Below are 12932 nucleotides of genomic sequence, written 5' to 3'. Positions count from 1 at the left end.
GCTATTAAAAACGGAATACAAACTGCACATTTCTGATGCTTACTTTATACCACTGCAATTACAACCGCAAAACTGCCAAATAAAAAACGTGAAAACAAGATATTCTGGGATATCGGCCGTCCTCTAATTTGTTCCAATTTTTTCAACAATTTTCCACTTCGGATGATAAGGGCAATTGTTTGAAAAAATATCCGAGATTAACAAAGTGTACTGGCAAACCTAACTGCTGCTGATGTTGTCGCTTAACAACAATTAAAAAAAACAACAACAACAGAGTTTTGAACAGATTCCCATGACACAGTGTAAAAAAAGTTAACCACTGCAACATGATTAAAAAAAAAATCCCTACTTTAATTTTGACATCAACTATGTGCGTGTATGGCAAAGCTGGAGTCTTCTTTCCTCAAATCAGCTTGGAGAGAGTCTTGAAAGTGCAGACGTGCCTAATGTCACCAATTAATGCGTGTCCAAGTCTTTATCTTGTTGCGATACTTGCATAAGCCCAAAGGCCACTCAGCGCCCCTAGAAGGAAAAAAAAAAGTTCTCACGGCTCAACATGACGAATTGCCAAGCTACTCATTGCTTTTGCAATCTTAAAGCATGACCTGCTCTTCACTCAGCTTAACACCTTTTTTTTTTATCCCTTTGCCTTTGTTGTTCTTTTCCAAAATCAAATAGGCACATTGTTTGCTGAGCAAAACCAGGTGCTTGTAGAATGTGTGGGCGTCGCACAATAAATGGCTGCTTGAGCCAAGGTGTGCTCACAGCGGGCGTAACTGTGTGTGTGTGCACGTGTGCGTGTGTGTGTGTGTGTGTGTGTGTGTGTGTGTGTGTGTGTGTGGGTGGGACGGGCACACGGGCCCCACTCACGTGCCCTTGGCCTTTGTCCTTTATTTCCAAAATGCACTCATCAAGTTGAAATTTGTTTGCCGTGTTGTCTTTGGACAAATAACCTCAACCGGTTCCTTGTGCCCTCACATTTGCTCTTTGCGTGCACATTGTTGCAACTGTCCTTACTTGGCTTCCCTTTGACTAAGTCGGAGTATGAATGTGTGTGTGTGTGTTTCCTCCTGACTCTGACTCACTGCTTGTCTGACTCACGCGTGCTAACAAAAACATACAGTTGTCATGGGGACGCTCCCCCCCCCCCCGGCCTCCTTTTTTGCGGGCAGCACTGCATCCTGGGCAGCCCTGGCACTGCTCAATGGGTGGTGCCCCTATCTTGGGTGGGACTATGAGGTTTGAACATACCGAGAAGCTGCGGTGGGAAGCAAACGAGGGCCGAGAGGAGATCTTTGAAGGGGCAGGTGCGCAAAATTGAAAACGGTGCACATTTGTGTGCGTGTGGAAACAATATAAATAGCCTTGTAGCTCCCGATGGACGCTTATGAAGGCAAATAGAGAGGGCTAGTTTTATGAACAAAGTTAGCTTTGCTCGCCAGCTCGCTTTGTTGGGAAAAAAACGGTGATTTTTCCATATAAGAGGCAAGATGTTTTCTTAAGCCAATACAAGACAACAGAGTACGTTTGCCACCTCTACTGAGGAAGAACGTAGAAAGACGCATGAAAAGAGCTTTTCAGCACAACAACCTGGCCTTCTTTTTGTGCCCTCTCTCTGTGTTGGCACTGGCCGAAATTGTAGCCCGATTCAATCTTGTCAGAAAGGTCACTCCCTCATACAACCCTAATAGCAGTTTGGCCTACTTCCTGGAAACTAAATGAGGAAGATGCACCACCTAGTGGAGTGATTGTGTTTCATCGGCGTGTTTTTCCCCCGTCCAACTTTTGACTTTTGTTGGGATATCCCCCAAAGCGGTCGGTCTCCAGGTAACTGCAGGGCACATAAACAACGACAAAAAAGAGCTATTTCCGTGTGACCCCCCCCCCCCCCCCCCCTCCCCCCAAATTAAAATAAGAAATGATTGTGTCTGCAGGCTCTGAAAGTGTGAAGCCAAACCAAGTTTCATCTAGATCACATCCAGATTGTGCCTCTGGCTGGAAAATCCCATTTGGGAATTTTTATTCATCTGTCACATGGCATCAAATCAGATTCGAATTGGTTGTGCTTACGTTTCATCCAAACCCCAAATCCATTTGCCAGGTGCGCGTTTGAGATATCAAGTGCGGCACTAATAAAGAGCATTTGGCTTGTTGTCCACAAAGCTCCAAGTCGGGCTGTGCAACAAAACCGGTGTTGTGCAAAGCAGACAATGGCACACATCTTTGACCTTTATGTGGCTCGGCCGAGCAGCTGTCTGCTGGAGAATTCTGGGAACAAGATGGGGCCTAATCCTCATCTGAAGTGACAAAACGTGCAAGGACAGACAGACGACAAAAACATTCAATCGGAGAGGAAAAAAAAATTCTGTGTCATATAAGAAAGCAGCGGGAATGTTTTTCCAGCGTGCGAGCGAGCGGCTCCGCTTCAGACGCAGTGGTGTCAACACATGAAATGTCACACATTGGCATGCGCATGACAGCTGCATGAAATAATCCCTCATAGAAGTTTGGAAGCATGGCTGAGCTGAGACCAGCTAGCTGACGTCGTCTGACTTCAGACGACATTCATTGACAGGCTTCCCTTTGTTCGCTGCATTGGCAGATTCGGTTCAACAAAAGTCAGGCTAAGTCACACACGTACTTCAAAACATATTTAACAAGGAAGGGAACAAACTGGATTGTGAAAGTGGCCTTTATTGCGTACGTGTCTTCTGCGACTGTGAACTTGAACGGACCAAGTTTATGTACAGTAACTAATAAACAATATGGTGGTGAGGTCACAAAGCCAAAGTCTTCTTTCAGCCTTTCATAGGTGCCATTTTCCTTCATATCTTCAGATTTTCTCATTCTTATGATTCATTAAGAAACTGTAAATAATCCTGGCTTCATACGAAATAATATCCAAGTAGTTTTGAGGTCATCCGTGATAACGTTAAAGGCCTTTGTTACCTTTAAATTGGACAATTCCTTCAAAAACATATGTTTGAAAGTAATACTGTGTCTTCAATAGCAGGGCGCCTTTAGCAACAGCCTTATTTGCTTTTAACCCCCCCCCCCCGTAAAATAGGGCAAATTATGAATTTAAAAAAAAAAGAAAATTGCTCCGGCAGAGGATGTTGTATTTGTGGTGCAAGTCTGCCCTCTGCTGGTGGAGGGCGGCGCACTCTGTCACAGTGAACTCCATGTTGCCATGACGATGCTTATTTAAATATAAAAAGATGTCCGCTAAAGTAGAGGAATGATCCTACAATGATGTCTGGAGTCGCTCCTTCCAATCCAATCTTTAGCTTGTTTGTCCCTCCTCAGAAATTACTGAAGAGCTCGTATTTCTTCATCCAGTCCATCTGCGGCGCCCGCCTCTTCTCTTTGGCGTGGAGCTTCCGCTTTTCCTCAGCCGCCGTGGCGCTCAGGCCGATCTCGGCGAACGGGTCCGAAAATCGAGCTCGCTCGTCGCCAGCCGGCTAAAGAACCGTGCAAACAAAGTTGGGAGTGACAAAGCCGATATCGGGGCAGAGCCGACGACCGCACCCACCTGCGGGCCCTTGCCGTAGTTACTCTGGTCCGAGGCGGTTGACCTGATGGAATGTGAGGTGGAGCTGCCGTTCACGAGAGGGCTGTGAGATCCGTTGGAGATGGAGGGACCGTCGTAATCTGTGACAGCAGATACATATCAGAGCACGTGGCTCGCAATCAAACGGTGACCTTTTACCTTTCACGTGGCCGACGGTGGGGACGATGCCCTTCATCTTAAAGTATTCGTCGGCGTCGGGATCCACCACCAGCAGCCAGGTCTCGTCGCCTCCTTTTTTAATGAAGGCCACCACCTCGGAGTGGCGCATGCCCTCGATGTTCACGCCGTTTACCTAACAAGCAAAATGTTGGAAAGGGGAGAAACAGATCAAGCAATCTGTTTTCCCCCCCCGCACCTTCTTACTAACCCAGTAGGGGGCGTAGTAGTTCAACTTACTGTCAAACTACACATAGGACTGAGCTGGAGTGTATGGTGTGGCGTGTGGGAGGCTTTTGTTTTCTCTTCTTACCTGGTGCGTTTCACACTTTCTAATACAAAACGTGGTGCTGTATGGATATTGGATTGATTGATTGATTGATTGCAGTACGCGCATGGGCGCCATTGACCTCCGAATGCGGGTTGGGTGCGCCTGTGGCTGCGTCTAGACCTGAGCCTCCCTGTGTCAGGTAGTTTGACAACATGCGCAGTTAGCCATGTACATAAATGATTAATGGCTCGCCTTAGTTTCCCGCCTGGTTTCGGATGTCTTTGTCCTGAGGAGGACCTAAATTTGTGCACGGCCTGCATAAAATATATTGACAAACGGAACTGGTCTTTCAGGATAAATAAGGTAAATAGGGGGAGGGGGGAGGCGCAAGTTGTTCATTTATCAATTTGCACTGCTAATAGAATCAAGGAGCATCTTGGTCACGAGTTGAATAACAGGTGTCGTGTTTTGCAGGCCTTCATTAACGCTGCATCCCACACATGACAATGCACTCTGTTCTCGGGGATAATTAATATGTGCTGTTGCAACGGGGCTGCTTCTCCAGGGAAACACCTGAGCAGCCCTTTCGTACGTGTGTGAAAGGGAGAGAGTCACCATCCAAATGAAGAGGTGACATCCATCTGCTCAATGTCCCCCCCCCCCACTCGCTCCTCTGCATTTTGCCTGCTGCTTTGTATTTGTAAATCAATTTGTTTTTAATCAAACTATTTGTACTTTGCCTGCAAATGAGACGATTGCAGTTTCAATGAAGCCCTTAAATCCTGAAAATGCAACTGCCCTCCCAGTATAATGTCGTGTAAAAATACGACTTTTTGAACCCTGAGAGGTCATGAGAATGCTGGGAGAGTCAAAGCACTTTCTTACAATCGATCAACTTTGATGTGACGGCTTAATACACACAACATGAAAGTCCTTGCTAGAGCCATGTTGCATCCCTGCAAAAATAACGAGCGATATTTCGCTTTAAGGACCATGCGCAATCCATTCCTTTTGCATGGTGGGCAAATTAGTATCCTTTTTCCCTTTTAGTGGGGAAATGGCCAGTTCAAGTCGGTCCTTTGCATTACTTCTCCTGTCAACTTCTTTCATGAGGCTGATTTATGAGCCCCAAAAATGTTATATACACCACCTGACCCCCCTCCATCTGCACATTGATACAGTGCAGAGCAAATCCAGATCTCAGGTCTTGTTGGCAGACGCAGGCGTGACCCCAGAACTTGTAATTGCTTTAAACGCTGTGCGCACGGGCTAACATCTGCTTTCAATAAGCCGTGCGCTCGGCCGAGCTCTTGTAAGCTGCGCAGCAATCGGAGCTCTTTGCCTTTTATTGTTCGTTCCCTGCAGTTTGGTTTGATGATGAGAATGGTGACGATAGACATGTCATAATGACTTTCATAACCAAGCGGGCATTTTTATAAATGTTAGCATTTTGTTTTCTTCCTCTTGGTCGTATTTTTTAATAAGGAATGAGGTTCTTCGGGGATTTGCTCCCCCTTGCGGAGACTCTCTTCAATGAGACTGCGTAAACGTGATCAAGTGGTCGGTCACGTGTTACGTTTCCTTTGTTTAATGAGCTCTCTATTTGGGGGCGGGGCTAAAGTTAGCTCCGTGCGAGAATGGGACCCATGCCGAAACTTTTGGTTCGACTCAAAATGATTGAGTCTTTGAATATTTGCGGTTGGACATTTGCGAGAAGCTCTTCATACCTCAACGATTCTATCCTGAGGTCGAAGGCCAGCCTGGTCGGCAGGCGAGCCCGTGTCCAACGAGCGGATGTACTGGCCCGGCCTGGACCGATGACTGTGGAGGTTGAAGCCGTAGCCCGTGTCGGCGCGCACCAAGTGGCACAGACGCGGCGCCAGCTCGGTGGGGTCGCCGTGGAGCCGCGATCGGGACTGAGCCTGGGTGGGGGCCGCGGCGCGGACGGAAACCTCCTGAAACAGTCGAATCGCACACTTTTACAAGGATTGCATGCTGCCATGCAGCGAGTGTCCATTTGCAGCATATCACTGCCAAGACTCCCAGCATGGAGGATGGTTGTTGTATAATTGTGACCACATCATCACACTGATCTGCCGCCTACACAAATAAGTGCAGGATGATATCACTCCCCCCTCCCCTCCCCTCCCCTCCCCTCCCCTCCCCATCACCAATGATACGAGCGATATTACTGGATTTTCTGCTCGGTGGAAATGTTCCTCAAGTGATTCGCTTGGAAAGTTGCCGTCTTATCCCCAAAAGCTAAAACTTCCTGCGGGCTTATCGCAAATGCAAAACAGCAGCAGCAGCAGCAGCAGCAGCAGCAGCAGCAAATATGGTGACATATGGTTCCATTTGAGCCCCTCGGATTGTCCCTCCTGACTGGAAGCGCGCTGCCTTGCCAGAAGTGGGAAACAGAGCTGGATCTTCCACAGGAGAAAAGCAATATCAAGTCTTTTGTGTTTGGAAAAGTGGGAATCGGAGAACAAATTGCAGAAACGTGGAGCGCAGGAAGGAAAACGGCGAGGAGGGAGCGAGAGTCAGTGCGTGGGAGGTGAACATCATCACAGGAGGGTTGAGAAGAGCAATTGAAGACAGCACAATTGAGAGATTGGGCAACCCGACAGAACTTTCCAGAGGGGGAAAAGAAATGGAACTCCACTTGGATAAACACTGCGCAGCTGGGAGTTATTAGGTCGGGGGGCCGGGGGTGGGGGCGAGCCGATGTAACCTCAGTCTGCCCCGCGTGCACGACTCGCAGCACCCCACCGATCACCCCCCGAGGTCTCGCTCGCCATCTTTCATCAGGTTAGATCCGGGACTGAAAAGAGAATGGCGTGCCATTTGCGCCCGGGCAACGGACCCCCAACGGGGAGATTGAAACGCGATGCCGTAACCGTGTTCGGTGGACGTCATGATTTGTGAGATAGGTCAGGGGCCAGACGGACTAAACATCATCCCGAGCGCTCGGCTTCAGCGAAGCCAAAATGAAAAAATCTAATGCCGCACGCATTCAAAGTCACGGATAATGTCGTGTGACTTCGGAGTCAGTCGTGCTGGCAGATGTTAGCTACGAGTCGGCTCACCGTATTTTGCCGTGCTGTGATTGGTTGCAAAGAGCAAAACTTGGTGTCCGATACATGGCCTCCTTCCAGTGTTTTTTCACATGTTGCGTTCCCATGTTGTCAGCAGAACTTTGGGAAAACAAACAGCTGGTTATCTGCTTAGGGTTAGGAAGACTTTGAGGTGATTGGAAAAAAGCTGATTTCCAATGCAGCATGACTCAAAACAAGCGCACACGTGCAATTCAAGCGTACACGGGATGTCTTTTCATCCCCGAAATTCCTTTGACTTCATGTCACAATGAGCCTCTTGTTTCTTTCTGGGTAAACATGTCAGACGTGAGTTTTTTTTTGTCTGTCTCCGTCCGTGTCTGCTGTACATGCCGTTTCGATTAAAAACAAAGCACGAAGACCACAATGTATCCCAGCAGACATGTTGTCAATTGTCTCAGGCATTCCGATGCACAAGTCGATGAAAGCAGCTGCTATGGTCCATCCATTCATGTTCTCCTTGACTGACTGGCCTTTGAAAAATAATGCCATTGTAATTCCAAGACACTATCAGTACATTTCAAAAAATGGAACTGTCAGCAATACTCGTGCCCAATCCTCCCAACACTCTTGTATAGCTCCCAACTATTTAACGCGGTTGGTAAAAACACCATCAGCTTTTCTCTTTTTCTCTGTTTTCAAGTCAGTGTTGCTTCTGTTGAATCATTCCTTGTGATGTAAGAGTTTCACGGTCCAGAATAGCAGACGTGTTGGTGTTGCGCTGTGACAATTAGCTGCGGCAAGTCAAGTCAACCCCGCGGGCATCAATCCTCGCGCTAATTGGCCAGTTTTTCCAGTTACTTAAGGCCCAATTAAGAACATTATAGAACTCTCATCTTGTGAAATGGTTGCGGTTGAATGCCGGCCGGGGATTGCCCAAGTACAAACGCCAACTCATTGTCCGTGTTTCAAAAGCAGAATATTACAAAGATTTGGGTTGCGCACGGCCATGTGAAAAAGCGCAAAACCCTGAATAAGATCCCTGGGTTACTCCGTTTCTCAATATCTGGTTGTATCGAAATATCCCCATTGAGAGGAACATTCATTTTATCCGCAAGGTCCTTTGAGCACAGGGGAAATTCCCAAATGTAAAATTTAAAAAATCCATCCGTGGGTGTCAAACTGTAAATATCAAGTGGTAGCTTAAAGTTGTAATGTCACCCATAACCGCTAGATGTCAGACATTTGGATCTATTTGTCCATATTTCAAATAACTACATCTGATAGGAAGTGTGCCCCCCCCACAACAGCAATATAACTTTATTTATTCCTAACAAAGTCCTAGCGACGGCTTGTACCTCGAAAAAGTCAATCCGCTCATGAGTCCAGGTGCCCCTGTATCGAATTAACACTTGAACGACAGTCATATTAATACAATTATAGACTTATTGTGGAATGATTCTAATTAAGTTGTTACACAAAAGGCTAAAAAAAGCACCTTATATTTCCTCGTGTTGACATTTCCATGAATCATTATTAGCGAAGCTGCTGGCTGCGAGCGACTTACTGGAAAGTTCACTGTCATTAAAAGTACCGCAAGAATTGCATTGCTCATCTTAACGCGCGCGAGAGAGAGAGAAAGCAACAGTAGCGGTGCCAGCCAGCCAGCGCACTGGGCAAAATGTCACCGTGGGTTGCCGTAGCAACAGTCGGGGAACTTGTCAACTGAGCGCCGACGGGTCAAACCGTACCGATACGACGCGGCTCTTAAATGGAAAAGCTTTTCTTCAATCAAGTTGTTTTGCTCTCTTGCTGCTGTCGGTGTTGCTCAGCTCGAAAAGAAAATGGAACTGGCTCGCACAAGGTCAATTGCAGAGGGGTCCGTGAGGAAATGACGGATGGATGGATGGATGGATGGATGGATGGATGGATGGATGGATGGATGGATGGATGGATGGATGGATGGATGGATGGATGGATGGATGGATGGATGGATGGATGGATGGATGGAGAAGAGCAGAAAAGCATGAACAAAGAGGGGGATTGGAAAGAAGGCGCTTGGGAGAGCCAGAGAACATGAGAAGCCTTGTTTGTGGAACAGCTCGGCCTTACGCCGCCTCCTGAGCTCTTGATGAAATAAATCTCTTTGTAGAGCACACTGACTGACCTGACCGAGCCTACATGTTGTTTACACGGTCGGTCGGCCGGCGCTTTTCAAATTGGCAGTCGCCTCTCTGTTGTTATTTGAAGGGGATCAGGCCAATGCAACTGGCAATATTTTCAGCGGCCGTCCCTCTTGAAAAATGTTTTTTTGTATGCAGTCCCCACCCGTCGTTTTGACGTCATGCACATGTTCACACCCTTGTTATCAGTAGTTGGCAGACGTTCCATGGCGTCACTTTGCCCGTCAGCAAGTTTGTTTTCTCGCTGTGCGGCAGCGGGCGCAACGTGTATTTCCGCACCAGATGAGGTGATATGATTTTCAGTATAGACCGCTAAATCATTCTACAATGTCACGTTGTGTGGGCAGCTCATATAATCATCCACATTTAAAGTAATCATTTGTATTTCTTTATTTCTTTATAAAAACGGCTTCAAATCGTATCAATGGCACACTGGCTTGGAATAAGGACATCAGCATCTCTGATGTTGCCATAGCAACCCGACATTAGCGGTCTATCATCATGTTAGAGCAGCCAGGCTAGATCCCAGCATTTATCTTTTTGTTGTGCACGCTACACAACCGGACGTATTTTAAAATCATCATGAGGCAGGCACGTGTAGCAGCAACACAAAAACCTTTTCGAATTGCATATTGTGATGGCGCCAAAGCGCTATTGTTAACCGAATGAAACGACTCAACTCACTTCAAGCCAGTTCCTTGACATTTGATCCCACGAGATGGCGGCAAAGGACTACTTTTAGCTCAAGGAACCTCCTTAAGTGGTGTTATGACATGGGAGCGTGTGTATGTCTTGGAAAGAAATGGACTTCCTGCTGGTTATTGATGAAGCGATGATGACCACATTGTCCGGATGAATCACGCAAAATCTCGGAGCACGCTTTTCTACTTAACGTGTGGCTTTTAACAAATGTCAACATTCTTTCCAGCGTGTTTAATTGCGATTCGGAACAATATGCCCCTAGCAGCAAGCATCCTGTTTCACTTGAAACAAATCTGGCAAAGGAGATCAGGAGTGGAACAAATTTCGGCAAAACGTCACAAGATGTTTGCAAGAGCACCTTCGATCTAAGCGCCAGGAACATTTGCTGAGCGTGCATGTTATCGGTTTGCATTATATACGGCTTGCGTTGTTTTACACTCGTTGGCAGGTAAAAAGAGGTTCTTTGGAGAAAGCGACACACGGACGTTTTAGCAATCATGCATGAGACAAAATGTGCTGCGTCAGCATAAACAGATGGTCGAATATTTCTTTTTAAGCGGCATCGATGGAGCCATTGTGCAGCTAAATTGATACAATGACAAGCCTTAAGATGTGGTTAAACCTTTCTTCCGTTCATTCTTTAAAAGTTGTAAGCTATATTTTGTTGAGAATTACCCTGAGGTGACTGGTCGGGATTCCTCTCCACAGGTCGCAAAAGGAAACCACATTCCGGATATAACTGATAAGCTGGGAGGAATTTAGGGGATGTCTCTTTGTCACGTATGAACATCTAAGTGAGAACACGTGTTGTGGAAAAGCATGTTGCATTTTCTAGCTGGAAACCTTTGTGTGAGTGACAAAGATGCATTTGGGCCCATTTCCTCTTTTGCAGAATTAACATCAAATGTTCCCCCCCCCCCTTTTTTTTTTTTGAAGGTCACATTGTCTGAACTTCCTAGTTTGCTGACCTCTTGGAACAAAACATCTGGAAGACGTTCCAAAAAGCCTTCTGGCCACTCAGAGGATTTGCATGCAAGCTCGTCGGTCGTAAAGCGGCGCGTCAGCTGGATGTGGATAAACCAAAGTAAGATACACGCATCACCATTTTCAACATTTGAAACCATTTGAAGCGCTCGCATCAACTCAGGAAAAGCCATACACTTGTTAAATCATTTCCTCAAGAAGTTGTTTACTTTTTGAAACCAAATACACACTTGATTAAGAAACGGAATTGGTTACCAAACAACAATTGGGGAAAACATTTCTAAAACGCAAATAAAATCGTATCCGATTAATTGATGGAATAATCCATTCCAAAAATATTGGACAGTGACGACCCTCTGTCATTTTCTGTCAAATACGGAGTCCACATTTTGTTTGAATGAGTTTAAATGGGAATAGGAGTAGTAAAACGGTATTAGGAGAAAAAAACGTTTTTTTTTTTTTTGTTTTTTTTTTATGGGTGTCCTGATGTTCACTTTGTGGACAAACAAGAACCTTTGGAGTTACCCACCCTGTGGTGCATAATTGCAGATACGTGTGACTGTAATTCGTGTTTACCTTCTTGGAAGCCAATGATGGCAGCCTCCTGGTGTGTTTGGGCACCTGGCAACTCGTACTCCTCTGCAACATGGACTCCACCATGGCAGAGCCGTTCCTCCCGCCCTCAGGCTTGTCCTTGCCGGGGGAGGTCGGGTCCGGGGGGGAGAACGGGGGAGGCGGCTCCTCTCCCGGGATGGCCATCTCCTCGGTGGCGGTGAGGCGCAGGTTACGCAGGTAATCGTGCGTCTCCTGGTCCACCACCAGTAATCTGGTCTCATTTTCCACAGCCTTAATTCGCTCTACCACCTTGAGGAAAGGGAGAGAGACAAAGTGCAATGATGGCCACCTTTTGGCTGCAGGAATTCTACACGGACGTATCTGCAGTATGTTGCAATCTTCCGACTGCACGAGCGGCACAACTTTGTCACGTCCATCGTCATAAGCGAGTGACGCCTCTTTCCGGAATGACTCTTAAGGCATTTTCACACAACAGTCCTGATCAACAGGTTTGTGAACGCTAACTTTCATGGACTTGGAGGGAGGGCTCTTAAGTCACATGCACCAAAATGCATTGTTCGAGACGGAAGCAATCACCTGTGTCAGACTCAGGGCACGGGGGTCACATGCTGGCCCACCCGTCCTATCATCGCATGCATAAATGAAGCACGTGTGCTTCGTTTCTTGCTTGGATTAGTTCTTGACATTTGAGCATGAGAATCTTGAGAATCGGAGCCCAAATTGCGCAATCCGTTGTACAGGCAATGTTTATTTTCGCCACACACACCTTCTTTACATATATATTAGGTGTTCCAAAACAATGTGTACCTGGTGGTGCGTCTCTCTCTCCACGTTGACCCCGTTGACCGCAACCACACGGTCCCCCGCGCGCAAGCCCGCCGCCTCTGCAGACGAGTCGGGCTCCACTTTGCGGATGAACTGGCCCGTCTTGCCTTTCTCACCGTGCAAGTGAAAGCCGTAGCCTTGCTCCCCCTTTGTCATGACGCAAAGCCTCGGTTTCCTCTCGCTCGCCATGTCCGCTCGTGCTTGTAATCCTTTTGCAGAGTTCAGCTGATTGGAAAAATTGCCGCTTCAAGAGTAGGCAGAAGGCATACCTGCCAATTTACGCACGCACGCACGCTTGCGACAGTCAAAGCAACGCTTCAGAAGTGTTCCAATCCACAGAGAGGATAACAGCAGAGAAGGCGGAGTGTGCAATTCCAAAATGTGATCCTCGGCGGTTCCAATGCAACATGATGGATGTTCATGCACAAGTGAGCTCTAACTTTTTCCCTCGACGTCTAACCGTGACAACAGCCCATGTGGGGCCCTCAGCACCACCCACCCCCTCCATCGCAAAGCACCAAAGAGTGCAACACTGCCTCCGTGTGGCAGAAAACATACCACGTTCAAGTAAAAACAAGTTGTTGTTTTTTAACAACAGCGGTTCTTTGCCA

General features: G+C 47.0%; 2 protein-coding genes across 3 annotated transcripts in view; one reads left to right on the top strand and one right to left on the bottom strand.

Annotated features, from left to right (window-relative positions):
- Positions 1–12932, top strand: part of LOC148384624 (LITAF domain-containing protein-like) — a 36787-nt gene that overhangs the window by 8987 nt on the left and 14868 nt on the right. The window contains exon 2 of the mRNA XM_088358796.1: positions 10873–11020. The gene's annotated coding sequence lies outside the window, so the exon portion shown is untranslated. The remainder of the gene's footprint in view (positions 1–10872; positions 11021–12932) is intronic.
- Positions 2675–12786, bottom strand: LOC148384628 (Na(+)/H(+) exchange regulatory cofactor NHE-RF2). Of its 2 annotated transcripts, XM_088358784.1 has the most exons (6): positions 12304–12786; positions 11497–11784; positions 5726–5953; positions 3710–3863; positions 3533–3651; positions 2675–3461 (listed from the first exon to the last, which is right to left on the bottom strand). In XM_088358784.1, the coding sequence occupies exons 1-6, from the start codon at positions 12508–12510 to the stop codon at positions 3303–3305; spliced, it is 1155 nt and encodes a 384-aa protein (XP_088214910.1). In that variant the 5' UTR covers positions 12511–12786; the 3' UTR covers positions 2675–3302. The 2 variants fall into 2 exon arrangements, with proteins under 2 accessions (XP_088214910.1, XP_088214911.1); XM_088358785.1 differs by lacking the exon at positions 5726–5953.

Source organism: Syngnathus floridae, chromosome 17 (genome assembly GCF_059516105.1).
Source record: "Syngnathus floridae isolate MCC-2025c chromosome 17, RoL_Sflo_1.0, whole genome shotgun sequence".
Lineage (NCBI taxonomy): Eukaryota > Metazoa > Chordata > Actinopteri > Syngnathiformes > Syngnathidae > Syngnathus > Syngnathus floridae.
The sequence above is the reverse complement of the archived record's forward strand: the minus strand, read 5'-3'. Positions and strand labels throughout refer to the sequence as shown.

Coding starts and splice junctions, on each gene's coding strand:
- LOC148384628 (XM_088358784.1), bottom strand. CDS start 12,510: ATGGCGAGCGAGAGGAAACCGAGGCTTTGCGTCATGACAAAGGGGGAG. Junction 5,954..11,496: donor CATCATTGGCTTCCAAGAAG/GTAAACACGAAT, acceptor CGACTGTTTCAG/GAGGTTTCCGTCCGCGCCGC. Junction 3,652..3,709: donor CACCGTCGGCCACGTGAAAG/GTAAAAGGTCAC, acceptor CTGCTGTCACAG/ATTACGACGGTCCCTCCATC.